Source organism: Acanthopagrus latus, chromosome 1 (assembly GCF_904848185.1).
Source record: "Acanthopagrus latus isolate v.2019 chromosome 1, fAcaLat1.1, whole genome shotgun sequence".
Taxonomy (NCBI): Eukaryota; Metazoa; Chordata; class Actinopteri; order Spariformes; family Sparidae; genus Acanthopagrus; species Acanthopagrus latus.
Window position 1 is genome coordinate 14362298 of NC_051039.1, and position 27868 is coordinate 14390165.

General features: G+C 42.1%; 2 protein-coding genes across 6 annotated transcripts in view; one reads left to right on the top strand and one right to left on the bottom strand.

The window, feature by feature from the left end:
* Positions 1–697: 697 nt before the first annotated feature.
* Positions 698–27729, bottom strand: cabp4 (calcium binding protein 4). The gene is made up of 9 exons (XM_037093338.1): positions 27706–27729; positions 22964–23020; positions 22573–22671; positions 22101–22230; positions 14389–14419; positions 13878–14021; positions 7118–7227; positions 5128–5275; positions 698–2476 (listed from the first exon to the last, which is right to left on the bottom strand). The coding sequence occupies exons 2-9, from the start codon at positions 23017–23019 to the stop codon at positions 2448–2450; spliced, it is 747 nt and encodes a 248-aa protein (XP_036949233.1). The 5' UTR covers position 23020; positions 27706–27729; the 3' UTR covers positions 698–2447.
* doc2d (double C2-like domains, delta) overlaps positions 11500–27868 on the top strand; it is an 80752-nt gene continuing 64383 nt past the window's right edge. Inside the window, exons 1-3 of one of the 5 annotated variants that reach the window (XM_037093263.1) lie at positions 17229–17370; positions 20379–20446; positions 27105–27203. Coding sequence is in view for 1 of the 5 variants with exons in the window: in XM_037093260.1 (XP_036949155.1) it covers positions 17317–17370 (54 nt within the window). In the remaining 4 variants the exon portion in view is untranslated. Of the gene's footprint in view, positions 11776–17228; positions 17371–20378; positions 20447–27104; positions 27204–27868 lie in introns of those variants that run through there. The other 4 variants (XM_037093270.1, XM_037093260.1, XM_037093276.1 and 1 more) reach the window with 4 other exon arrangements.

Here is a 27868-nt window from a genome sequence, read left to right on the forward strand (position 1 = left end):
ATGAAAGTATTAATCGATCTCTCCCGGGCATCACATTGTTTTGTTTTTTTACTTGCTTTTCCCACATGCTTACCACGCACAACTTCCATTGCTGCCTCTTAGCAGTGGGGAAACACCCTCTGGTTGATCGAATGAGACGATGTGTGTTTCTTCCCTTCATTTCCTTCCCGAGTTACTTCCAAGTTGTCAAGGGAGTTAGGTTTTATCTCTTTAGCATCATGTCAGACGATTGGCATGGCCCTGAAGTCTCATCCTGGATTTTATGCTTCTCTTCCACTTACAGTTAACCTCTATCTTCCAAAAGAAAATGTCTTTGTCTTGTGGAATCCCGCTGGATTGAGAGGATTACTCCTCTAAACCAAGAGATTCAGCTCCCCATCGAATTAACTTAAAACTGAATTAATTTATAAGTTGTATTTGTACATTCTGACCATGTGTTTGTTTATGAGAAATTCTAAAGGGGTCTTGCAATATTGTGACAAATCATAAGACAAGAACAGCATGTAAACAGCCAGTGGGTTAGCATTATTCTTCATTCAAAGCTGCTCCGTCTGCGCGGAGGAGAGAGGACGGTACCTGCAGTGCTTCAGTCGGGACTGCATTTGCCTTACACCATATTGCATCGTGATTTAACACAATGCATTGGCTTGGTTACCATTCCTTTTTTTTGCCATTGTATGACGTATGTTTTATTGTATTTTTTTTTTTTTTTTTGGTTTTCTTTTCAGTGTATAATGTGTGTAAAGAATTGAGAAGAATTCAAGTCAAAGCTGTTTTATGTAAATCATCTGTTTAAAAAAAAAAAAAAAAAAGCTTTTTGGACAGATCTTGCTTTTTGCTCAAATGTTATAAGTTAAAGATTTGAATAATAAATGCACTTCTTTTTTCAACTTCAGCGTAAGTGTCCAGTGTTTGACCTGTTGTCACAGGAGATGTTGAGCAATCTGTAACAGCAGAGTGAAGCTTTCACCTCGCTTTAAAGCCCTCTCAAAGAAAAATGTTTCTGATGATGTTGAATATTCATGACTTAATAACTAGCTTTGGAAAGTGCTGGTTGTGGTTTTATCAGTTTTGACAAGCAAACCACAAACAGATGCTTGATTCTGATTCGTGCTCGAGAGAATCACAGATCTGTATCTGGATACACTCTCCATGAGTAATGTGAGGCCGCCCCAGACTCTCTTAAAAAACCCTAGAGTTTTATGGGTTGTTGAGTCAAACTTTCTAAAACTCTGTGAAACAAATCTGTGACAAATTTTAAATCATTTGTCCCCTTTTGTAAATTTGGCAAAAGTTATTCCTATCTCTCTATGACATATTATGTCAGGTCCAGCTGCACAGTCGGGTTGAATAACACAACATTTCATATATTTCACTTGGTTAAAAGCAACATATCCGTATCAATGTTATTATGCATACAGATACCAGCATGTTGTACGGATTGTATTCACTATTATGGAATGCCATTTTAATCAACATTGAATACATAAATAACAAATAAATACATGTGCCTGTTTACTAAATCCTGAAATTAATACATAAATGTGCCAATAAACATATAAGTAATCTTAAATATATGCATGATTCAATACAGTTAAATAAATATGAAATATATAATTATGTTTTATTTCTAAAGAGCATTTTTGAACTTTATTTCACAGCTGTAATATTTTTTTTCATAAGAATATGTATTTATTTATGTATACATGTATTTAATATTGACTAATATTGCATTCCACATACACCTACCCTAAGATCTGAACACAATGTGAGTGTCGCCACATCTAGATGTGGTCAGGCAGATCCATTTATATACCGGTTTAAATGATGTTGATGTAAAATAAATAATTATGTCAAAATTGAATTACTGACTACTAACAAAGCCCTGAGAGTCCTTTTTTTTCCAAGTTACTGAACAGATCCTTTGGTGTCCTGTGTTCCCTCTGGCACTCTGAGATCCTCACACTCATCTTTTATTCTTGTTTTTCTAAGGTCCAGATTAATTCACAAAGGTGATGCAGCCTCTGCAGTTAGAGCTCCAAGACTTAAGAATGACCTGCACGAGGAGATCAGGGCTGCAAACTCAGTCTCATCTTTTGAAGAAACCCATTAGTTTAAAATGTCCTTTCAGTGATTTTATCTGCTTTGTGACTGCATGTTGTACTCACTTTTTGGAGCCCAGAGGAAGAAAACACACAAACCTGTCTGTACATTTCTTTGCCACTAGGGGGCGACAGTGGAGCATCACTGTTGCGTAGAGTTAAGTGTTTCATAACTCACCCTTTACCCTCTGCACTTAATCAACTTTTATTATGAAAATATAAACACAACTCTGTGACTCCTCTTACGGACTGACATTTCCACTACATAATAACACAAAGACGAAGAGGAAGACGGTGTGAATCCATTAATCCAGTGCCGTGTGCTCCATCTTCTTTCATCAAAGGTCACCGTGCAGAAAGCATCATGAGGAACTCTGTAGAGGGAGACAGAGACGGCAGCAGATTGCACTGATAAGGACTTATGACACTCTCATGAAAGGACAGCGCGGGATGCAGCCACATCATCATCGGCCCACGTCAAATTGTTCTGGAGACGCGCAGCCCGACTCGTGGTGTGATGTAATGCCAAGAGGTTTCCATTATCACCAAGTTACTGAAAAAACACTGAAGTGATGATGGGGTGATGTGTCAGAGAATAAAAAAAGCAGGAGGAGGATATTGGAGCAGTTTGGCTGCATGTTTAAATATGACACTTTCATTGTTGTTGTTGTTGCTGTTGAAGCGAGGGAGAGGTCAGGACTGGTTTTCTGGACAGGTAACCATCCAGCTCCTCAATTTAAAAAGGTTAACACCTCCATCCACGCCTGCCAATTTCCATGAACATTTAATCTCCTCCTGTGATTGTTGGCAATCTTTTGTGATAACCATTACACAACATGTGTTCCAGCTCACTGTAGATTCACTTGTCAGTCAGCGCAGCTATTGACGAATCCAGTCAATGAAACGTAGCCTCAGATAGCTTGTGGCAGGTCCCACTGAATCCAACCAATCAATCATGTCGCATTGACTTCCTCAAGTACTTTGCTCCGAAAGACGCCTGATTGTAGGTGAGAACGTATCGATCGACTGAGCGCTAAAGCTTAATTCCAGATTAAACCGCTACCTCCTCGAACCATTCTCTGTAAGAAGAAGTAAACAGGGATTGGGGGGGTGGACCTGACACCTGAGCGATGTTCTCAGTGCTGCCACAGATGCTTGTTTTCTGGCCACGCGGCTAAACCGGACAGATATGCTGAAACCATGCCCTCGGGGCTAATTGATGATAATGAGCAGCACCTGCTTATTGATCCCCCCTGAGACTGACGCGCCTGTTCATATGTTCCCAATAACTGTAATTGATTGGACTGCTGAGACAAGACAAACAGGATCACACCTCCAAGGCCTTCCTGTGCCGCAAGCCGTAATTGCACGAACATGCTGCACAAGCACACATCGACGTGTTAGTGTGTGTGCGTTTGTGTTACTGTGTCCCATAGTACTGCTTATTCGCTTCTGAGGTAACACAAACAGGCTAACGACACACCTGGAAAGTCCTTGAGCCGTCCAAGTGTGTGTTCTTTGTGTAACATGTGACAGGTGCCCGGGCATGTGTATTGATTGGCTTAATGCAGCGCTGATTAGATTGGATTGGCCCCCTCCAACCGTCCCACCTTGACTTCAACATCTTTCCTTTCCCATCTGGCCCTCGCCCCCACTCATTTCAGACTCATTTTCTCCTTCTGTCTCCTTCATCCTCGACCCTCTCCAACTAGATTTAGTGACCCCCTCTGCTCCGTCCTCTCTGGATCGCCTTTTCCCTCCCGTGCAACAGCACTGATGAGCTTGAGCAGCGCCGTCACTGATCATGTCCGTCATGTTTCAAAAGTGTTTTTCTAAAGGGACAATAAACTGGATGTTACAGTACTCTACTAAGAATTATCGGATGCGTCAACAGGGCTGGTATTTTTTTTGATCGTGTGTGTGTGTCTGTGTGTATCTGTGTGTGTGTCTGTGTTGTCATTGCCTTGTGTTTATTACCTCTGCCCAAGGAAGTTGCGCTTTTGTTCGTGTCTGTTTGTTTGTCAGCAGGATTACACAAAAACTAAAGAGCGGACTCCCACAGAACATGGACGGAGGGAAGGTCGTGACCCAGAGGGAACACATTCGTGTTTGCTCACTTTCTTTAACATTGCAAGAAAGGGCGTTTTTTTTTCCATACTTTCATTAATTTTCTCAGGGAATGATGCACAGATCTTGATGGAAAAGTCTGATAAAACTATTTGGCTGGCTGTCATCTATGAGTGAGTGCAATTTGATGCTGAGCCTAATTAAAATCTGGATCTAGAGGATTCAAACACGTTTTGTTTGATATTGGATTTGGCTTGATTTCATCAGAGGACACTCTAGTATTTCTGTCAGTCGACAGAATTTGTCAGCCCAAACAGCCTCCAAACCAAACGGGGTCTGAGTAGTTACCAAACTCGACGGGCATTGTTTTTTTTTTTTGGGTCCGAGCTCGACTTGAGTCAAACACGGTTTATGTAAGCTGGAGCTCTGAGTTTGTGTTACCCTGTCAGGCAGTTGTTACCATGGTTACAGCTTGCCTGTTAACCCTGACTACATGCAGAGTGTAGGTGACAGAAAAAGCAATGCTCTATGCTCATACGGAGACTGTAAAATAAAAGATCTAGAGTTATGGACGATCAGGATGTAACATCGGACATCATTTCTAAACTTTTGTCTGAGCCTGGCCTGGCTTATCCCATCTAACCGCATCACACCAATAATCCTATTTATCCCTTCTCTTCCTCCTGTGCATGAATATTTCAATATGTTTAGTGAAGTTACATTTCATTTCTTTTAGTTTAATTGGAAATTGGCAGTCTAGCTCTGTCTGCGCACCCCTCTGGCAACTGCAGAGCCCCCTGGGGTACCTCTGGATGAGAATCACTGCTGAAGCCTTCACCACCCACCCGTCTGTCTCAGTATTTCTTTTTTTGATTAATTGTTTTAATGCCCTGTTACACCTTGCCTGGAGTCCACTCCTCTCCCACGTGTTTCTCCCTTCATGTCCCCAGCCGCTCACCATCAAAGTCAATGTTGCCGTCTTTGTTGAGGTCAATGTCGGCGAGGATCTCCTCCAGCTCTCCTTTCTTCAGCTTCTCCCCGAGGAGGGTCTTCATGCCCTCCTTCAGCTCATCCAGCGTGATCTTTCCATCGCCATCGCAGTCAAACTTCAATGTGCGCGGTAAGTGGGGATTAAGGAGGTGATGACACGAACATGTGGTGAATAAAGAGAGACAAAGAAGCAGATCAGAGGTGACGAAGATGGGAGGTGGTACAGAGGAGGGAAGAACGGCGTCACGTGTTCTAGGTAAATGGGGAGGACGGAGAGATTGAATATGGTGTGTTGTAATGACTATACTGTACAAGGAGAAAAAAAAGAGAGAAACAGATGGAAAAAAAGTCATCAAGAGACACATATGACCAGACAGAGAGGTTCAGAGATCATGCCTTGCCAAACCTTTTAAGTCACACTTACAGCATGTAATTACAACATGGCTGCATGAGGTCCCTTGTAATCTGAAAACAGCTTGAGTCTGCAGATGGGGCTCTGCTGACTCATGAGGTGTTAGAGCTGAAGTGAGAAAGACTTTTTGAAGTGACTATGAGTTGAAAATGTGTTCTCATTTTGTACAGAGAGCAGACGATCCACCTCCGTTGCAGAAGTTTCTGTTCAGAAGCAGCAGCGTTGCGAGCCAGTTCATTATTCCCCACAAATGGATTCAAACAACAGTGAATTTCTGGCCTTCCACGGCATGACTCAGGATCTTGACGATGACACATGAGTGGTGAAAAAAACTCCGGACACAATGGCATAAATGTAGGATGCAGTTAACAGAGTAGCTGGCGATGAAATAGCGACACCGCAGATGCTTCCTTGTGCTTTTAGCCATCAAAAACCTACGCTATTTGAGAGCAAAATGCCTCTGACTAATTGATTGACACCTTGTTTAAGTGGCACCTATGCCAGCCCTGTGGCCTGCAACAGTCAATGAGTGATATCATCAGGAGACCCGCTCTCTCCTGAGCCACTTACACACCATAGCTGATTTCAAAGCCATGAATATATAACTGTAATTGGTTTTAAAGCCCCCCAAAATGAATAAATAATTCAGTGTGTTTTCACACTCTAGCCTGGGACAGACATCTTTAGATGATTTTGCAGAAATATCCAGGCACATTTTCATACAATTCCTCTCAGGCTACAGCTCAGATTGTGTTACATTTTGAGGTGCTGTTTAACATTTCCATGTAAAGATATTGTACTGGTAAATAAAGAATTTAAATATCTATTTGCCATCACATCACTGTTATAAATAACTCGAGCAGTGAGAGCTGATGTCCAATCCACCTGTGTCTTTTCAAACTAAATGCACAAGCCTACACTTGAAAGATAAATTGATTTCATGATTTACACTCCAATATGTTGTCAGTTACAATCATTAAGAGCACATTATCAATGTTGTCTGTTGTGCAGTGACCATTAAAAAACCTCATCATGCTGTAATGTATTAAACGGGTGAGCCCAGGTGTCTGAGGCGGTGCTTATGAATAACAAGATCTCCTCATTTATTTTGCTTGGTCTCAGACTATGTCACACCAGGGCCTGGCTTTAGGGGACAATCAATTCAGCATTCGGGTGCCTGCCTCTGTATTGACATCGATGAGAGCAACCTAATAGATATTTCCTGCGGACCGATGAGGCGCAGCAAAATCTCAAACAAAATCGTCAGTGTAACGAGCATGAATTAACGGGTGAGACAGATGGCAGGGTGGCAGGGACATAAAAAACATCAATATAAATATTTTCCTCCCCCCTTGAAACATTTTTCTTCTGCATTCAGCGCCAGCTCCCCTTCTTCCCTCTGACTTGTTTACAAGTGTGAGTCATGCACTCTTGGCCCTCTCTAAGGAGACGTCCTGTTGCACACTTCAAAGTACTGTCATAGTATCAGGCCCCTTTACGCTTACTTGAAGTCGGACTTCACAGTGTCTAGCCGGGGACCTCTTACCTGTTTGAAGGCGCAGCGGAGCTCCTTCAGTCCGACCATGTGAGCCGTCTCAGCCAGCATCCTCGGCCCCATTAGCTCGCAGAAATCATCAAAGTCCACATGCCCACCCCCTGCAGAAGGACAGAACACAGACACATATGTACAAGTTGACTACCAAGGTATAACATCTACGACCTCCTGGAGAGTCCTTGCCTGACGTGTGGATTCATGCATTAAACATGAAGGTGTCAGAGGATATTGGTGCATGAAGTAGTCTGCTGTGTAATTATCTACCTAGTAACAGAGGTGACACTTAAACGGGCATTAACTGATGATTTGGGCCACTTTGGGTGGAACAAAAAGCCTAAAGCACAATACTGTCATTTTTTTAAAAAGGTGGAATATGTTAGCAGACATTTGCAAATCCGGCTGCAAGGCAAACATTTCATTCATGTATTCAGGCATTCTCCAGCTGGGTAAATGTACAACAGTATAAACGTATCAAAACAAAGTCAATAGACTTGTATTCACCCAGCGGGCATTCTCCTCTGACACCATGCTCAGGGTGGGAGGCTCGAACGTTGTTAGGCTGTGTTCCAGCTTGCAAGTTATACAAATGTAGGTGATCTGATTCATTGTTATCATTCACCACTTTGTCATTGATCAGCCACTAAAAAAAAAAAAAAAAAAACAACGCAGAGGGACATGGACCATATTTCAAGATGGCGTCATTTTGATGACACGCTAATGTTAGATAACAGCTAACATTAGCGTACAATGTAATGTCATATGTAGTTGAGGAAAAGTTACAATATTTCCACCTAAAATGGCAGTTAATGGAAATATTCAAAGTCCAAATACTATTACAAGCACTGTAACTCAAGTCTTTAATTCAAGCATTTCATCAAAGGTAGCATCTGCCTGTCTTTCCTGACTGGACTGTGAAAGGTTTGCGAATGTCGTCACTGCATGGAGGCCGCCAAAATGCATTTAGCTACGTATGTGCTCGTTTCACTTCCTTCAACCCTGTTAGAACAAGGTCTGTTTTGCTCGATCCCCATGGTAATTATCAAAACAGACTGATACAATGGGGAAGGCTCATGTTATTAGCTGAACAAAAGGCAGGCTTATTTGATAGTGTGGACCAACGCGCCCGGCCTGTTTTCATTATCTGGGCTTCGGCGGATGTGAGAGAGGGCCGGGCGGCTGTTTCGAGGTTCAGAAAAATTAAATCAGCGCTCGAGAGTTTCTGAGGATGAAAACCAAACTATGTCAAACTCTGCCCGCGTGGAAAAGACTTTTTTCAATTGTGCTGAATCGTGATACAAATGGCTCAAGCCGTCAACAGCAGCTGAAGGGGTTGTGAAATCAAAGACAGTCAACTCTATGATATTTGAGCTAGCAAAACAATTTTCATACTCGCCTCAAGGTACGATATCTGTTTCTGCGAACTGGCTCCACCCTGGCGCAGCAGCAGTCTGTTGGGGTTTACTGACACAGCCTCGAAGACTTTCTGTGCCTTAAGTGGGTCAGTCTATGATCATGCGCTAGAAAAAAAATTCTCCCATAAGTCTTAGGAGATTATTATTATTCTTTTTAATTGATAGTGCGGCGCTAGTTATATTCAAAAAGAGCAAATTTCATGGTATTAATGGCTCTCAAGGTATTACGCCACAGAGATTAATCCAGGAGTTTCTGAAGCTTGTTCTTTCTTATGGGTCAAATTAAGGCATCACTGAACAGATGAATAATTCATTTTACACAGTATGAAACTCAGCACAGAATATAAAATGTAACAACCACCACCAAATCCATGTTCTGAAAACTTATCTCACATGTAGGGATGTGAGATGTTTTGTACATGATTTGAAGCATTGCGTATTGTTATCGGCTTTTTCCAGCTTAACATTAAAGTCCTCATGTTTAAAGCTTACAATTCTTATCAGAGAGACTATTTTCATGGCTGCATGATAGAATCAAGTGATAAAGTCTCAATGAAATATGAGCCATTTTTATAAACATCTCCCTGCTATTCAGCCTGATGTGTCTGGTGCTGCTTTTACGCTCCGTAGACTTAACATTAGTGGTTCGTGCTTTGTTTCCTGTCGTCTTTTTGCAGTGGTGCACATCAGATGGGGACATTCACGAGATGTTTATGTGAGGATAATGCAGCTGACGCTCTCCAGATCCAAAGCTTTTCAAGGCCATCTAATCAGGAGATTATCTACACGTTGGAGTCCAGGTGAGTCCGATTACCTTAGCTAGTAGCACAGAAGACAGCTGCACCGGGATCCCTGAGGATGGCAGTGGAGAAACCCCGCCTCACTGTATCTGTCATGTAACTGTTCTGCGACTGAGCATTTACAGAGCGGACCTGAAGTCGAACGTTTTTCTCATTATTAGTGTTATCATCCTGGGGGCTCAAAGCTTTATAACACGCTAGTGTAAACTGATCCTATTTCTCAAAGCAGGCACATAACACACTGAAGTCTCCAAGGCAATTAAGATCAGTGTTATGAGAAAGGATGTTTGTTACACACACCTGGTTCAAGGGTTTGTTAAGCCAAATATGAGAAATAAAAATACATAAAATGAATTACTCGTCTACAGTGGTGTCTTGCTAAGCTTGATTATATCTGCTTCCATTTTTATTCACGGTGGTTTTGGCATATACTGCATGTTTATTCAGAGCGGCCATTGTTTCATGAACAGATGAAAGGGCAGTCCTGACTGAATGTAGGAACTGTGGACTGTTGGGATAAATAAGCTTCCAGCACAACACGGACGTTCCACAGATCCCCTTTGACTGTATTTAGCTATATCAGATTTGAAGAAATAATGAGCTAAGATATTTCAATTGAGTTGTAGGTTAACCGTACAGAAAAAAAGGTACAAATTTTGGGTAAATATGGTCCTGTTAACTGTTAATCATCACTGGCTAACGTGGCTGTCAATGTAACCGTCACTAAAAATGACCTATAGTGAGCACACAGCTAACAGAGAGCAACTGTCGCTAGTTTGGAAATTAAGTTTGCTAACATAGCCTCATCCAATGATGTCCAGTACAGCACATGTTTCCTGAGAGAACATATATTTCTAAAAACATTAAAGCTGTACAATATATTCAGCAGTATAGAAGTATTTCTTCAGTAGAAAACAAAACATGTAAATAAAAAAAAAAATGTTTGAAAAAATGCTATAAAAAGTAACTAAAGTTCAGCTACAATGACATTTAGTCATCCCTTTTTACAGGCTAAAATATTAATGAGATTTTTAAATTAAATTAAATTAAATAATTTTTTTTCAGTGAAAGGAAATGAAGGTCTTTGGGGAAGTGTCTGAATCACTCCTTTTTCATTTGAGTGAAATGGAGGGGCGGCGGTGTTGGATTAACAACAGCTGTCACACTGAGCTCCAGTTCTAAATATCAGCAGGGGATCAAGAGACAAACTCAACGAAGTTCCCTTGCTTTTAATTCACGGGCAGAGAGTGTTTTAAAGCAGTGGGATAGAGGAGTAAAAACCACACCAGCAGCTAAATGGACCAAAGTGACATTTCCAGGTAGGTTTACCTGCTGTTTAATGTGCTACAGCTGAGCTGCTAATTATCTACTGACGTAAGAGGTGCACTTTATGATCGTGTCGGTTAAATCAGCAGCCTAACAGGAAGCTAATCTGATTTTGTAGTCCGTGACTCATTCTGCTGTACGGCTCAATGTATCACTTATAAAGGAAGCTGTTAATTTACGTAGAAGAGTACAGGAAGGGAATTAATGCTATTCTAGGGGATGCAATCATGACACAAACATGAATGTCCGCTGAAAATGAATGTTTCATTTCCTCCTCCTGGTTGGTTTTAAATCTGTTACATATATATTGTATGGGCCTGGCCAAACAGCCGATCTGATATTCAGCATTTTTATCATAGGTTATCAGAATCAGGGTTTTTCCATAATTGATCACCGATTAAATAAAGAAATGTAAAAATGCACCCTGGGTTCTGATATAGCATACAATCTGCAAAGTTGCTAGTAACTAGAGTTTTCAAATACATGTATTGGACTAAAAGTACAGCATATAAGTAGAGTAACATAAAATGGAAATACTCAAGGACAGTTCAAAGTTCAAATTTGTACTTAAAGCTGTAGTCTGCAACTATATTTTTTTTATATTTGCTAAAATTTTCATTATGATCTGACAGTAGAATCAGATACAGATCAGCTGTGTAAAAATCCACTGTGGCTCCATCCAGTGGCCCTAATTTGATTTGCAGGATTCCACCACTCCCATCTCAATATAACCAATTATAGCCAAGGGGAGTGTCTGAGAAGTGTCAATCACTAGCAGCCCCCCTTCCTCAGCAGCGTGAACTGGGAGTGCCCTTCCCCCACACAGGTGCCCTGCCTGTTCTTACCTGGTCAGATAGGTTCAAGCCCAAACTGTACACAACAGTGGAGAACAGATAACAACAGCAGAACTTAAAAAAGCCCCACCACAGCCTGTGTCAAAGATAAGAAATAAAAAGACTGACAAAGAAAAGCAGTGTAAAAAGAAAGAATTGGACCGAGGCAAAGAGGAAACTGGGATGGATATTGGAGTGTCATTCCAGAGGTGGAGGGAGCTGTGGGATTTGTAAGGACTCTGGAGCAACGCGGAGTTGGACGCTCTTTTGCTGGACAAGTAAGGACCCCTGCTTGATATATGTTTAATTCCATGTTTTAATCACAAAGCTATGGCCGGTTAGTTATACTTGCAATAGCGCCTATGGTCCTATGATGTTGCAGTCGAGCTACGTAGCTTGTTGCTAAATCTAGCTTGTTAGCTTGCATGCTAACTTTGGTGTTTAGCTCTGTCTTTATGGCTGCTGGTTAGCAAAAGTGTCTGTCAAGTGACCGGGCTTTTATAACATTAGTTTGTGTTCAGTAAGCTCTGAAGTGGTTGAATTGGTTTAGAGAAACGTTACTCATGCTTCAGAAAAGCAGCCAGCCGTTACTCATGCTTCAGAAAAGCAGCATGGCATGGCACCGGCTAATGATTAAGTGGTAACTCCATCTACTGTGATGTGAGGAATATTGTTTGTTACTCTGGATGTATACAGTGATCTGCATGAGGCACTTGTTAATGTAATTCAGTTGTATTGGTCAGAAATAAAACAATCAGGGCTTATGTTGTTGTAATTTTGAATGTGACATCTTGGTTATCTGGCGTCCCCTGTTACCATGGTTACAAGCCTGCTCGTGCACAGCAGGCTCCTCTGTGTGGAGAAGCTTTGAGGGCATGGCTGCAGTGCAGCAGAGAAGAAGAAGGAGGGACCTGGGAGCTGTGCTCATTCAATTTTTTTGACTAAGTCCCCTTTTTTCTCAAAACTCCAGACTGTAGCTTTAGTTACAGTATGTGAATATAAGAATACTTAGTTATATCCCATCCCTGCATGGTGTGCTGACAGTGAGGCGAAGGATGAACTCTAATGTAGTGTAACAGAACCACAGTAATCTCAGTTAATGTCAGCCACCATAAGCCATTGACTCTCAGCCCAGGGACTGCGTGCTAATTTCCAAGGAGCACCTGATGTGAATAAAGATATCTTAGATCAGGGAATAGTTTTTACATCACGTTACCTGTACCAGTGATGTGATTTTTTTCCCCTTAAAGTAGATCTGAATTAGTGATTGTGAGATTCTGAAGTGATGTTCAGACTGCAGGATCTGTCAGATGCGCTATTATCCAGAAGTGGTCAGCTCGAACCTACTATATCTGTGTGGGCAGCTGCGGTAGCAACATAGGCATCAGTCACTATGTATGCTGGTGACACGGCTTCCCAACACAGAAGCACGAGAAATGGAGATCCATCATTTTGCTCCCCTGACAATCGCATTGTCAGGTTGCAGGGGAAAAACACTTTATTTCAGCGTGACTGTCCACGGACTCTGTGTCGTAGCAGGACAGACTCTGCTCAGCTGCTCTGATGCGCTTCTGTGACTCTGGATTTGATGTTGTTGTTTCCGTGTAGCCGTGTGAGTGACACAAAAGAAAAATTTGGAATCACTGCCAGATGTTAGACCGTGTCAGGCTTTACCTGAGCAAAGGTGCAATTTATAGCAGATGAATCAAACTTTTAATTTGTAGGAGAATAAGTGTTTTCTTTTATAAGAAACAACAAACTGCACAACTGGTATACAAATACACATCGGAAAAAAATAGTTCTCTGTGTTGCACGTGTCTGGATGAGCCCCTCATTGAAGGTTTATGTAAAGTCTTGGCAGACACTCAAGGGTTTGCTGAGATTTTCAGGCCTTGCTCTGACACTAGGTAGGTGTTAAATGAACCGGTTCTCCAGGCTTGTGGCGAAAAATCAATACAACGATGATTCACCTTAAGCTTTAAACTCTAACCACACACAGATCTATACTTGATCATTCAGAGAAGACAGCGACTCGGCAAACGCACCCTCGTTAAGAGCACAGAGGGAAAGTTAGATCTCAAACAAACGCACGCTTCTTCATGCAGACTCACACTCCCACGCCCCTGCACCTGCTGTGTGAGAGCCATCAATCAGTCTGCTAAAACGTCTCCAGTGTCCCCAACTCCAAAGACAAACATCAGGAAAGAACGTACACACATGAGTACACTTGTTTGTTGAACACACACACACACACACACACACACACACGGGCACGTTACTCACATATACCTGCCCTCGGTGAGACCCATCAATCACGCGCACACACCTTAACCACTGAGGAAGAAATGAAATCAACACAACCAGACAGGTAAATACGCACATTTCATCTTGATTTGCTGGATGATCTCGATGAGCTCCATCTCCGTGGGCATGTAGCCCATCGTCCGCATGCAGTCTGCGATGTCTTTGTAATGGATGAAGCCATCTGCGTCATAGTCAAACTCCTTAAAGGCTACCTGAAGCTCTGGCAGACAGACAAACAATATACAGTGATATACCTGCAAAGTAGAGTAACATATTTTTTGTCTCAACAGTCAAATACACACACAGGTCGACGCGCACAGATACTGATAGTTACACTCTGAGTGAAACTTTTCATGAAGTTGGTGACTCAAGCGAGTTATGCTGTTTCAATTGATTTTTCTTTTCAGCTCTGAGTCATTGAAGAACGGTCCAAGGCAGACTGAGCAAACCCTCAATCTCACACATGGATCACGAAGAGGAGCGAGCTTAACGGGAGAAAAAAAATATTGACGCGATTGATGAATGCTGTGCAATGGACCAGCTATTTATCATGTGTTAGGATCATAATTGCACCAATGACATCTTACCATCTAGCTCTTCTGGCATCAGCTCTCTCTCCTGTGCAGCAGAGAGAGACAGAGAGAGAAAGAAAGAGGAAATAATTACAAGACAGCAATCGGAGGACGAGATGTAAAATCAGGGTGGCTTTAAAACAGCAGAACTCTCCAGAGAAATACCCCAGTGATAATCTGTTTTTGACTACCAAATTAGAATAACATGCATATCATGTCAACACTGCCGCATGCTGACAGTGGACTCTAATGGGATTTCACCCAGCGACATGTCTTTCTAATTTGCAAAATGACACACAATGCCGCACACTCGCTGCACGTAGGCATGCACACACAGACACACACACACACACACACTCTACATCTGCATCATCCCGAGGGAGACGCAGCATAAGCTCGAGTCTGCGCGCACACAAACAAACGCCCACGCACAACAGTGTGTGTGACAATGAGTCGCACAAACGTTGCACTGACGCAGAGACACAACAGACACATGTAAGCTCACGTATAAAAAAAACCTGACACAAGACGCATGTGATTTGCATACAGCCTTGTGTGTGGAACATTGAATATTCTCAGCCTTGTTTTGACATTTGCTCAGGGCTCGCTCTCTCTTACCCTCTCTCCCTCTTTCTCTCCCTTTTTTCAAGTGTTGTCAGAGAAGTTGAGGTAAAAGCTGGAAGCCAGGAGCAAAGTCTCCACATCGATAGTCATTAGAAGTAATGGATGGCAGTGAAATTTATGTGCGCTCAGGGCTTGAAATAGCAATATGTTAATACATTCCACTGGTTGCAGACAGACAGTTTTGATCAAAACACATTATAATATGGCCATCAGTTGCAGTACAGCACATGTGAATCTCCTCAGGCGAGATATCTTTGAAACTCATTGGAAATTCTAGTTTAAAGAGGATGAGCTTCGTCGTACAGTTTATTGGCCATAAATGTGCTGATATTTTAGCAAAACAAATCACGCATCAACCCCCTGAAACACTGCGCAAATTAGCATATTTGAAAACATGTACTGACTGGAATATACATGTGTAAAGCTTTGAAAGATCATTAAATGAAGATGCCATTTAGTAAAAAAAAAATCACGCTCGGGCCGACATCATCTCGATGCAGTATGCAGCTCAACACAGGAACTCCATCACATCCACAGGGGGAAGCAGGAAACATGCAGTCTCAGTCATCTTCTTATAGAGCAGCTGAGGCTGACATATGGAGATATCGCTCAGCACAAAGAAGACACACGCCCGGAGGATATCTATAAGTTCAGAGAAACAAGACTGACACTGGAGCTTATAACAGCTCTCTTTATTGTGAGCACAAACGTGCAAAGATTTGCTGTAGGCTTATTTTTCCTCACTTTCCCGCAGAAAGAAAAAAAAAAACCCATCAAGGCCGAACAGAACTCAAGAACTGAGATAAAGAGGAGGTGGAAGTAACAAATAATATCTATCCATGTACAGACCTGATATCTTTGTTATATCAGACTTTTATCCCACTGTATTTTCACTTGTTCACATCCATCTGATTGCTGTGAATAAACCCTCCGCAGGTCTTTTTGCTTGCAAAACTTGGAATGTAGCTGCGTTCTTTGAGTGTCACACTGAGAAATGTTATGGGATGTCATGAAAGATGTCATGGTTTCAGTTAGTGATTCTGTAATTTCCTGTTTTACTTTGAAGTTTTGCCCTCATGTGTCATGTTGTACTTTTCATTTCCCACCTTTGTGTGATTTTCTGCTCTCTTTCTGTGTTCACCTGTGTCTCGTTTGTTAAGCAGCCCTTGAGTGTGTGTGTTTATAGTCTGTGTGCTCCCTGATGGGGAGTTCGTCCTGTGTTACTCACCTGTTCATTCACATTCACCTGAGCCTTTCCCTGTGTCTCCCTGTGTCTCCTTGTGGTATGTTCCTGTTTTTTTGTTCCTTGTGTTTTATACTGGTTTGAACTTTGGTTGAGCTGATCTTGGTATTTTGGGTATTTTGCACTACTTGGTTTTTTGGATTCTCTGTTGTTGTTTTGTTTTTTTTGTTTGTTTGTTTTTCAATTTCTCATGAAAAGCTCATTTTTTGTTCTTAATCCTTCCTGCCTACTGGGTGTTTTTGCATTTTTGCCAAACCTAACAAAGATAGTTTGAATGTATCATCATCACTTAGTGTTACTTCAGTCTTTTTAATGCTAATGCTGAACTTGCGTCAATGCTCAATTTACGTCAATGCTTTTCATGGAGGACCTTTCTGCTTTTAATCGAGTGTCTTTATTTCCATTACTTTATCTCTATTTAAACCTAATTTTGAACCTTCCTTTGTTCACACATTTGTTCTCTTTTACTGCTGCAAAAGTGAGAGATAAATAGACAAATCAGCAGCGGTGGAAACCGAAATGCAAAGAGAAGTGCGATATTTTCCTCCTAATACATGTTGGCACTCAGGGTGGCTAATACATAAATCATACAAGGTCATCCCGCTCAAGTTCACAATAGCTTCAGGAAAAGGAGAGGCTCCCATGGTTTATTTGGAGGCCCCTGCACGTGGCAGCCGTTCAAATGATTATTCACTGTATAATACTGCCAACAGACTCCAAACACAAATGCAATGCCAGGAAGCAAATTGCATCAAGAGTTATCTCACTGTATGTGAACCCTGCCTCAGACACTGAAACACTTATGATTTATATAAACCTCTTAAGTTTTAATATGGTTATTGATGCCACAGAATAAAAAAAAAAAAAAAAAAAACTCTTGCTGCCAAAAGCTGCTGTTTACCCTGCACAGGATCTCCTCAGTCTACAAGGGCATATTTAGATAGCAAGGTCAACACATTAATTGGATTTTTTTTTTCTCTCCATCCAGAAAGGATTAGACAGCATGCCATGCAGACTCTCAATTCATCCGTCACAACGAGCCCATTAACAGTTAATTTCATTCTGTCTGGCTGCACATGGCCCATCGAGCAGCCTACCTATCGCTCTGCAGGCATGGACACACATGTGAGGTATGTGGACGCTTTACACAAACGCACACGGTGCTCACTCACACAGCTACACCATGCACACATTCTGCTTATTGACGGGCACAGTCCATTTCTCTTCCACCGTGGCTCCGACATGTAAATGCATCAATTGTTTTCCCTTTAGCCTGCCCCTTCTTCAGTTGGATCTAATGAGGGCTGACAGTGAACCTTGCTAAGGGGGTTATTAATACTTGTGTTGAGGCAGGGATTAGGACTGCTGCTGGATGGATGGTCTCCCTGCCTCAGTGTCACAGCAGCAACCAAAACAGCATGTCCTCCATTCTGTAGGCACGACACAAACCGCCCTACCTGGCTAATAGTAAATTCAAACCAGGGACTGTCATGGTAAAACAGGACAGATCAGTCGTGGCAGGTGAGGTAGTAACTCAGGGAGGGATGTGGAAGTGGAGTCCACGGAAGCCCAAGGTCACTGTGAAATGGTCTTTCAATTCCCATAAATTGCTTCGTAACAATGGAACGGTCCCATTAGTTATTAAGGAATCTTGTTATAAAACGTCATTAAAAGGTTCTTGGGCACACAACTCCCCCCGGCGTAGATTTCTCTGTTATCTTTTGTACGGTAAAATCTCTTACTTGTTATGAAGGCATTTATGGAAAAGCCTTTGGCTCTGCTTTGTAATAAGGTCTCACCAGGAGGGTCCCGCACAGTTCCACGATTAAAGGGATCTTTTTACGAGTTCTTTCTTATAAAATAATAGCATCATCCCTACCACTGCTACTACTAATAACAATCATGCTAGTAATATCTCCCACAGTACACTAAGAACAACAACAACAACAACAAAAAACAGAATAAAACACACATTACGAAGCCCAATAAAAATAAAAGAGGAAAATAAGCGACAGAACAAAAGACCCGTGACCTGACTATTGAGCCTCTGTTATTGCTATCATACAGCAAAATAAAATATATATTTTTTTGTGGAGTGGGATGCAAATAAATGTAAAAGCCAAAAAACAAAATGAGGAATAATCCCATAAATACTTCATATTCCACAAACTGTCCTCGTCATATCTACCAACTGGGCTACAGATCTGCGTCATAGCCAGGGGAACATTTACTCGTCTTGGTGTAATTAGATGTATTTTTCCAGGACTTTGATGAGCCATAACGGACAAGACTGTGAAATTATATTAATAAGCAACTAATTTGCAGCAGTAAACACATTTTGAAGGAAATGTAATGCCGCATGGATTACTTGGTTTCCAATTTCTTTCAACATAATGAGGGAATGTTAATTAATGTATCCATAAAAAATATTTACTGAGGACATCTTTCTTTTGTCTTCTGCTAAAAGATCTGTCTTGCTATACAATACCTGCTCGCTACAGGATGATTAAACTATTCTATGGTTACGTTTACACCTCTAACACTTGATACAGATATTAAAATGTCATTAAAATTGAATCTTACTCTGATATCAGCTGTCAAAGTGGTTTTGTAGTCTAATCCTAAACCCTACACCAGACTTAATCAACTGACAGCCCGTGGGCCAGTGTGGCCCTTTAACAACCTCACTCTGCTTTGATCATATTGTTAGTTGGCTAATTAGCACATTCATAAAATATGTCAGTTGCTATAAGCACAACAATCCTCTTAATTCATTAAAAGTTTTAACCCAGGCTGGTTTAGCCAAAGGTATTTACTAGAATCAAACTAACAACCTACTTCTAAGATTTACAGGGCGCATTGTTTTAACAGTCAGTTCAGTTGAGAGCCTTACAGGTCAACAGAGGGAATGTTATAGTCCAGACTCATGGTTCCGTGTTTTTAAATATCGCCCTTCTACAAAAACAGGTCAGTAGCTCTGCCCTAAAACCTACACCTATATCCCTGGTCTCTGGACTAAAAAATTCCTCCTCCACACACCCATCATCCATCTGGATCACCTCTCTACGACTTCAGTGTAGTGCACAAAAGGAACACGTAACTCTGAACTTAATCCAGTGGCCGATTTGACCACAATGTTATTGGAAAAGGATTTAGTAATAAAAAGATCAGGAAGGATTCAGTGGATCATCTGACATGTGAAATCCAATCATATTCAAGCAGGTGTAATTCATGGCAGTTATAACCTGGCTTGTCAGTACCCTCAAACCAACTCACTCCACCACCCTCCTTATATTTTAGGTATCTTCTGATTTAATAAAGTTCAGTTGCATTGATAATAAGCAGGGCAACTGTCAAATCTGACACCAACTACATATTTTTGACGGGAAGTTGCGACATCAGCCGTGTTTGTGGCAACCAAAACAGGCAAATCATAATCTTTTCCTAATCATAAGGGTTTTGTGCAACACATCAGTGATTTTGCAGAAACATACATTGCCAGTATTTATTCTGGTGATACTGAGACATCGGTTCATAATGCTAGTGCACAGTGACTGTTTTGTGAATAAATAATTGTGGCTTTGTGCATGTGGCGTTCCAGCTTTTATAATTTTAGCAGAACATAGAGGAAGTACTAACAATTAATGTCCATTTTCCACCAATCATTTTAATGGATATTTGCCACTTAGGGTTCTGTCCTTGAAGGAGCAGTCTCATTAGCAACTGGATCCGATCCACATCCATTTCCTTCATACCGAGACAAACCATGTCGCCAAAGTCTACTTCTGTCTCCTAAACACTTAAAAATACCACAATTTTAAGTTTTTGTGAAAGACATCACCCATAAAGTGCGCACAAACAAATCACTATATCATCTACAGCGGATTGTACAATGTTGCTCTCCGTATAAATCAACTTGTGTTTTTGGCAGAAATGGTGAAGGTGCCATTGAGCTGGATCATGTGTTGGCTCATTTCCAGTTGTCAGTAGTCCAAATATTCAGTGATGCCCTACAGCAAACTGGGATCAGAGTACCAGGCGTGAGCAGAGCCAGAGTTTAACTTGAACCAGCCATGTTGTTCATGGACGCCGGCCCACTGTCCATCAGTGAAAATACTTTCTTTTTTTTCCCCTCTAGATTTTGAGGATGATGTAGCAACTCACAGTCCTGACCAGGTGTCTTTTTCTTCATTTGAATGAATAGAGGTGGGTAATGATATTGACTCACCATCGTCACTTCGCCTCGATTCTGTATCAGCAATTAATGGTTAGCAAAAAGGGTGTTGGTTTTCAGACAGTCATCGCTCACTGCAAACAGCTACAACCAGTGTTTATATTTCCAATCGATAGTTACCACTTAAAAACAGCTGAACAAATGGATCCATTTTCCCACTCCATTCTGTGTAACTTTAAAGTCAATGGTGTTTCTTTATGCTGTGACTCAGTCAATAAAACTCCAGTCTGTTGACTTTTTTCTCTCCAAACTTTCTCTCTAACAGCCTTATGGCCTGTGGAGACGCAAATGTTCAAAATGAATAAAAATAATTACATGTAAGAATACAGACAAAACCTATGCTGTAGCCAAAAAAATAGTTACTTAATTTTTATGAATGAAACTTATCCCTGTTTTTTTTCTCAATAACATCGTGTCGGAGGTCATTTGTCTTGAGTGAATGGTGAACCACTCACAGAACTGGACCTGGTTGTCATGACTGACAGATAAAGATGTTGTCATGTAAAGTGGCATGATGAAATAAAATAGGAAATATTAAATCAGAACAATGGTGGTCATGGTTACAACGAACCACCATTGGCTTGTGGTAGGAAATTGGTCACGACCAGTGGTTCTGCCAAGGTCTTGTTGAGCCATCCATTCACTTAAATGATTGTAACTGACTCTCTCCCTTTTCAAGCATAATTTTGTGTGTGAGTCATAATTACTACAGCTGATAGCGGGCCTTGTCTAAGCCCTCAGAAGCCAATTTGACATATAATAGTGGCCAAACCATGTAATTACAATGTCACGTGATGCACTCACCCCCCAAAAGGCTTTGTGTGTGTGTGTGTGTGTCATAACTCCTGCAAAAGACTCCTTTCATTATCATAATTTTATCAATTTTGTTTCCAAGTTGATTTTAGACAGTTGAGAAGAGCCGTATGATTAAAAAATTCGACCACCGTTCAAGTTAGCGGTTTGCTGGCATGGCTTTTGTGTGCATGCTCTGTGGGTTCCAAATTGCTAAACTGATGTGGAAGAGTTGGAGAGTTTTATACTCAAAAGGTGAACTCATATGCCAACGTGCGTATGTCCCCCGGCCGCAGCATCCATTTCCCAGTAGATGTCCGGGGCTTTGTCCAGCCCTTTCTCACTCCACATGTGTCAAACACAGTAGCTTGGTCAATGGGGAAATGCTTCAAACTACCGCATGTTGCTGTAGGTACCAATTTAGTTTACACTTCTGACCGTGCCCCTTGAACTAAAAGCCTACCACAGCGGGTGGTAGGAGTGGTCAGGAATAGGACTTCCACTCATGCAAGAGGGGTGAGAGAGCATTGTAGTTCGAAGCATAATGCTGGCTTTGTCACTTGAACCTGAGTCATTTCATGGCACTTGCCGACATGGAACAGGCAGATGAGTCAGATGATGAGAGCAGCGGGATCTTACAGTACAAGCAGTTTCTGCATCGACAGCTTAATTAACACAACTGGATGTTTAGCCGGCACACCTGCTATTTATAAGGTCCTGTTCCCTGAAACCTGCTCCTAATGAAGGTTTCTTAATATAAACAGGAAACTTGAAACTCTGCTGGTTTAACCTGGGGCTCTAGCAGTATGAGTGGCAATGTGCTGTTGAACTGACCTGTCCAAAGAGCTTATTGAGGTAGGAGATGTAGGCAGCGGCCACCGCCGAGCTGTTGCTGAGGCTCCTTTTACTGTTGCGACGACTCTCCTCACCAGCGCCCTTCCCCTGGGGCGAGGGCGACTTTGAGCTGTAAAGTGTGCATTTGCGTGCCAAGTGTTGAGAGCTGTCATCATCAAAACCACGCCTATACTACCTCCTCCTGACTTACTTAAAGAAACAAAACTGAAGTGGGTTTTGGGTGATTACAAGAGGAATGACTGAAAAGACGTCAGCAGTCCGGCTGACATCAGTGGTGATGTCAGTCACATGGAACAAGGAGGACGTGTTTCTAAGGAGAAAGCTTGAAATTCTGAAAGCTTGATTTGCAGCCGATGGACCAATCGATGGCACTAATTGGGTGCACAAATCTACACAACCCACTCCCCCTTGTCCTAATCAATGTTGATTAGAAACAGAGAATGATAATAACCAGAATTTCTTGGAGAGGCTGAGTTGAAGGGCCTTGCTTTTGAATCTCGTCGCTGGCGATCTGCCAGCTGGTGTACCCCTCCCTCCTCGTGGAGACATGCTAGGAGATAAAGAAGCCTTAATCAATTCAAAGTGCACTTGATATCTGAAAATTCATATTAATACTTTCTAAAAAAAATTAATCTCATAACCGACAACACTAATCTATGTGTCTTAGCACATGGATTGACCCTCCTGCTGAGGAAGTTAAGATGGGTTCAGAATCTAATTTTTGGACATTTCACAGACTGCTGTTACCCAAAAAATCCCTCCAAAGCAGGCTATGTTATCTCTTCTGTGTATGTATCTTAGTAAGTGCAAATCTAAAGCTCTTTTCATCAGATTTCACTGACCTGGCAGCAGAGGATGGTCTACTTTCTGGTCCTCCCTTTGCACTTTTCAAAGACATCCTGTGCAGAGGAGAGAGATAAATGTGGAAAGTGATGTGTGCGTGGGGAGAAAGTACAAGAAATGTCCTCAAAGAAGAGTCATATTCAAAATGAATACATATGCATGGAGAAAAACGACTTTACAGTCACCATTATTAGAGCTGCATTAATTAATGCAACACCTCATGGAGTTGTTATAAAGTCGCAAATGTGTGAGCAAATATTTTCACATTTACACACCAATCGGACAATGAGAATCATTAACATTCTGGAAACCCGTCCAGTTCTCACTCTCCTTTCAGCTGCATTTTGCTCTCCAACAGGGAGGAAAATGTCTGGCTTTGTCATTTGGTAAATCCTCAACAGTGTTCACCAGGTTTGAATCGGCCAGTCGCTGCTGGGCAGGTAGCTTACAGTGGCTTCATTAGAGCATTCATCGCCTGCATTGAAAACAGCTGCCCGCGGCCAGTGTTGTAGTGAAGACCACCTAAACTTAGAGTCATGACCAAGACGAGAGTGTATCGAGACTTAGTCCTGCTCCGGATGAATTTCATCTAAAATATCCACATTTGCGTGAAAATCTGAAATCTTGGTAGAGGTGAAAGGTATGTGTGTGAGAGCAGTAAATACAGACAAACCCATGTAGAGCTGAAATTAACTTTTAACATTTACATTTTTAAGTTCATCACTTTTTCATGTTTTACCATCCACCTAACACTTCCGATAGACACCATCATGAAGAGGCATCAAACAATTATTCAGTACAGTGATATCCGTGCAGTTGTGTCCTTCACTGATCTTGAAATAAAGAGTCCTCTGAGACAGAGATAGGAGAGTGAAAACATAGTTGAGTCCAAGACATGAATGAGACCTCGCTTGAAGATGCTAAAATGATCTGTGGGAGCTGAGTCAAGTGAGTGTCCTTTTTCACAATAAACATGATAATTTTTACAAAGCAAGGGACATGACTACCACATCTTGAGGAAGGGGGAGGATGAATCACTCAAATCAGATTAAGAGATTAATTTGGACAAGAGGACACACACCCAAACAGTACAATCAAAATGATGAAGACACAGAGTGGGTGGAAAGCTCGATACGGCTGAAATGAATGGATCAAAGGAGAAGAGGAATGGCATGAAAAATGGGAGCGCGAGATAGACGAAGATCGAGATGGAGAAAGGAAGTGAATGAAAATCACACGTGTAAGACTTTCATTTGGAGAGACTTTATGACTGCCTGTTTGAGAAAGCAGATTAATGTTCTGTCATGGTCTCCATGCGGTTCAGGCCATCAGCGCCTGATGATGAACGGCAACACTCGGCACCGTTGCGCTATAAACACAACGCCTCGCGAAAGATGGCACAGAGACAGATACCCCGAGATCCGCTCCAGCGGTCGCCGCTCAGGGCCGCGTAGACGACGAGGGGCCGTAATGAGAAGAGACACGCCGACCAGTCAGTCCTCTAAATTACGTCAGGCCGTTTAATGTGCCTCCGCCGAGCGAGGTGCGTTTCCCAACTCCCGATGGGTGGAACAAAACGTGCCATGACTGAGGAGTGATTGCCTGTCTGTCACGCTCTCACGCAATCAGTGTGTATGTGATACGTGCTGATTGCAACACACTTAGAGCATGTCAAGCTGCATGGGTGGGGAAGGGAGGAATCTTTTCGAGGCAACACATGATTACAGGAATTCCTTGAAGATTATTTATGGGATCGTTATGTACTGCTCCGTGCGTTATGCCCATGGTATAGCAATGGTTTATTTATACATACAGCAGATCATGTATATATTCTCCTTTATACCCCTCTCCCTCTCTCCCCAGACGTTCACATCGCTCATGTGGGGTAAAGCAACAGATCTGGATTTTGTGTACCGTTGTTGGTCTCACATTGTTCGCCTGAAGAATCGCTCTCATCTTCAGTGAGCACAAACTCCCATCAGGGTAAACAAACACACCCACACGCACACGCCCAGATGTGCGTTTGACTACACAAGCCATTGAGCAGCGCCGTGTATGTCTGCCGCTCTCCTCCCTAAGTGGCCAATTGCTGTCAATCACCGAGCCGACACGAGCAATTTTAGATCCTAATCACGCTAATTGAAGTAATGAAATGGAGGGCCAGGTGGACCGGGCTAAAACAAACACAGCCAACGCAGCCGATGATGGCGACGGAGAATTGGAGAGCGTGCCGCACTGTGGAGCTGCGGTGTTGCTGGGAGGGGCTGAACCGGCCTGGCAGGAGCGCGAGGGGTTAAGAAACTGAATGGATATTCTAAATATATTTCACAAGAGCCACTGGAGTGAAGGGCACCGAGGTTCACCGTGCATGTCACACAAACGAGAAGCGCATAGAATACAAACAGACACAAAAGAGGCAGAAAATGGAAAATCACTCAGCGAGGTCATTACTCTACCAGAACAGCGTAATCCGTTAAATCTGGTACTTCGATAAGAGAAAATATTTTCCTGCATCTGGATGCGAGTCGTCATCAGAATCCACGCAGCGACAGACATCGTGCTGATTGGCTGATGGTGGTCATGATGTTTGAAGCACACTCAAATCCCATTTGGGGGGTACAAGGGCATTATGTTGTGGAAAACTTCAAGTGAGTCACACTCTTTAGGACTGTTAAGGCTTTCATGTTGATTGTGTGCCAAAGGCGTCTTAAATAGTTTAGCACATTTTGTTTGCTGAGAGTTAATGTTTTTTACCAAACAACAAAATACTTTGGTTGTGTTTTCCGATCAGACAACCCTGTCATAAAGACCAGAGTCGGTACAGTAGGCACGTTCCTGGTCTGTTCTGTCACCTCTATGGTGCAGGTCAAGCATTAAACTCCCACAGCTGCCAGAGACTATAGCTGGATGACAAAACAACACAAAGTCTCTCAATAAGGTGTTGAGCCACCATGTGCCACCAGAATAGCTTCACTGCACCCTGGCATTGATTTACGTTTTTACTGGAGCGTTGGAGCCGCATTCTTCTGAAGGATATTCCCTTGTTTGGAGCGCTGTCCGACATTTTGGTCCAAAGTGTTCAAGTGGGTTTTTGTCTCTGCTCTCACATCAGGATAGAAATGTTTCACGATGAAGGAATGAATATGAGATACAATAAGATAAAACAACACAAGTTCCTTTTTGTAATTTACCCAAAAACAAACGAAAACAACACAGCAATGTGTCGCTTTCCAGACGGCAAACCTTCATGTGGGACTCGGATTTGCATTTGGATGTAAGAAACAAAACGCCTGTCAAGCTCAGGTCAGGCTTGGTTACAACTCTTTCAGACCTGAAAACAGAAAAATGCCACCCAAGCTGTACTCTAAACCAAACCATGCCAACTAAATGCCCCTCACCATTATAACAGAGACACAGGACCCCCTTCCGGTCACGGTCAAGCATTCAGGCCTGTACCATTCTCTTGGCGTAGGCCACATATGCACTCGCCCAGTTGTCGAGAATATCAGCGTTTTGCAGCACTTAACTCTCAAATGTGCTTTTATCCTTGTAATGAAGGGTTTATGCACTGCACCCCCCCCCCATGTAATGTCCCTCTCTGAGTGATTGTCGTGGCTGTTCTTGCTGAAACAGTCTAATTATGTCATGCACTGACATTCTATGTCACTCAAAGATGAGTGACCTATGTTTTTCCCTACATATCACACTAATTCATGAGCGCCACAGTCATCAAATGTGCCTTGTAGACTACAATTTGCTGATGTGTCTCCCACAGATCCAACTCCATAACTTACACCCAGGCAGATTGACACATAGCTCGCTCACAAAAAAGGATTTGAAATATATAAAAATATATAGAAATATATTTTTTGCCAAAACAAGTACATAGGCATGTTAATAGCCTGTTTCAGAAACCTATTATAGTCAAGGTTTTACTTGTGGTTTTGTTATTTTCTGTTTTAATTTGAAGTTCTGCCCGTATGTGGCCTGCTTTACTTTCCATTTCATCCCTTTGTGTGGTTTCCCGCCCACACCTGTTTACTGTGTTCACCTGTGTCCTATTAGTTAATCAGACCTTGTGGATATAGTCTGTGTGCTTCCTGTTGTCTTTGTCAGCTTGTCTCTTCCTGTGTGATTTAGCTCTCAGATTCACGATGGACCGCTGAAAGACTGAAAGGATCAAAAGATATCTTCATCTTTAGCCTCAAGCAGAGACAAGGAGCAGGCTGCTGAGGTCTGGTGAGCTCACTTCCTTCCAACTACACACCACCTAAATTTAATCTCCCAACTTTTTAGTCTTCAGCCCTTAACTGACGCCAACTCAAGCAACATCACTTAAGGACATTTGTCAGACTTTGCTCAGCTCCCTGTGGAGCCGCAAAGGCTTCATACAATTATTTTCACATAGGCTCCAGTCCTCCCCGAGACCTGTAAACAGACTTTGATGTGTAAAATTGGTGGATTCCCTAAAAGCGTTTTATATTTTTTCACATACTGTATCTGCTCAGATGAAATTGTCAAAATCAAAACACTTGTTCCTTGGCAGATGATCTGAATTTGCACAGTATGTCACCGAATAGATACTCTTCCAATTAACAGGCAGACAGTCAAGCAAATTGGAACTAAAATTAACCTCACTGGCAGGAAAAAAGACACACATATCTGTTCAGATGAGGCTTCACACATCTTTTGCACTCTCCTTCTGTTCCCTCTTTGTTTTTCGTATTATCTCTCCATTTACCTGCTGTCCAGTCACAAGACAATCAATCCCAACGGGGCCAAACCAGCCCATGTCTGATCCATAAACAACCGATAGTAATGCAATCAGGTCTGGCACTCCATCTTATCTTCACCTATCTTAACACCTCTCCAGCACCTCTTCCTCCTCGGACAACCCCACCTTC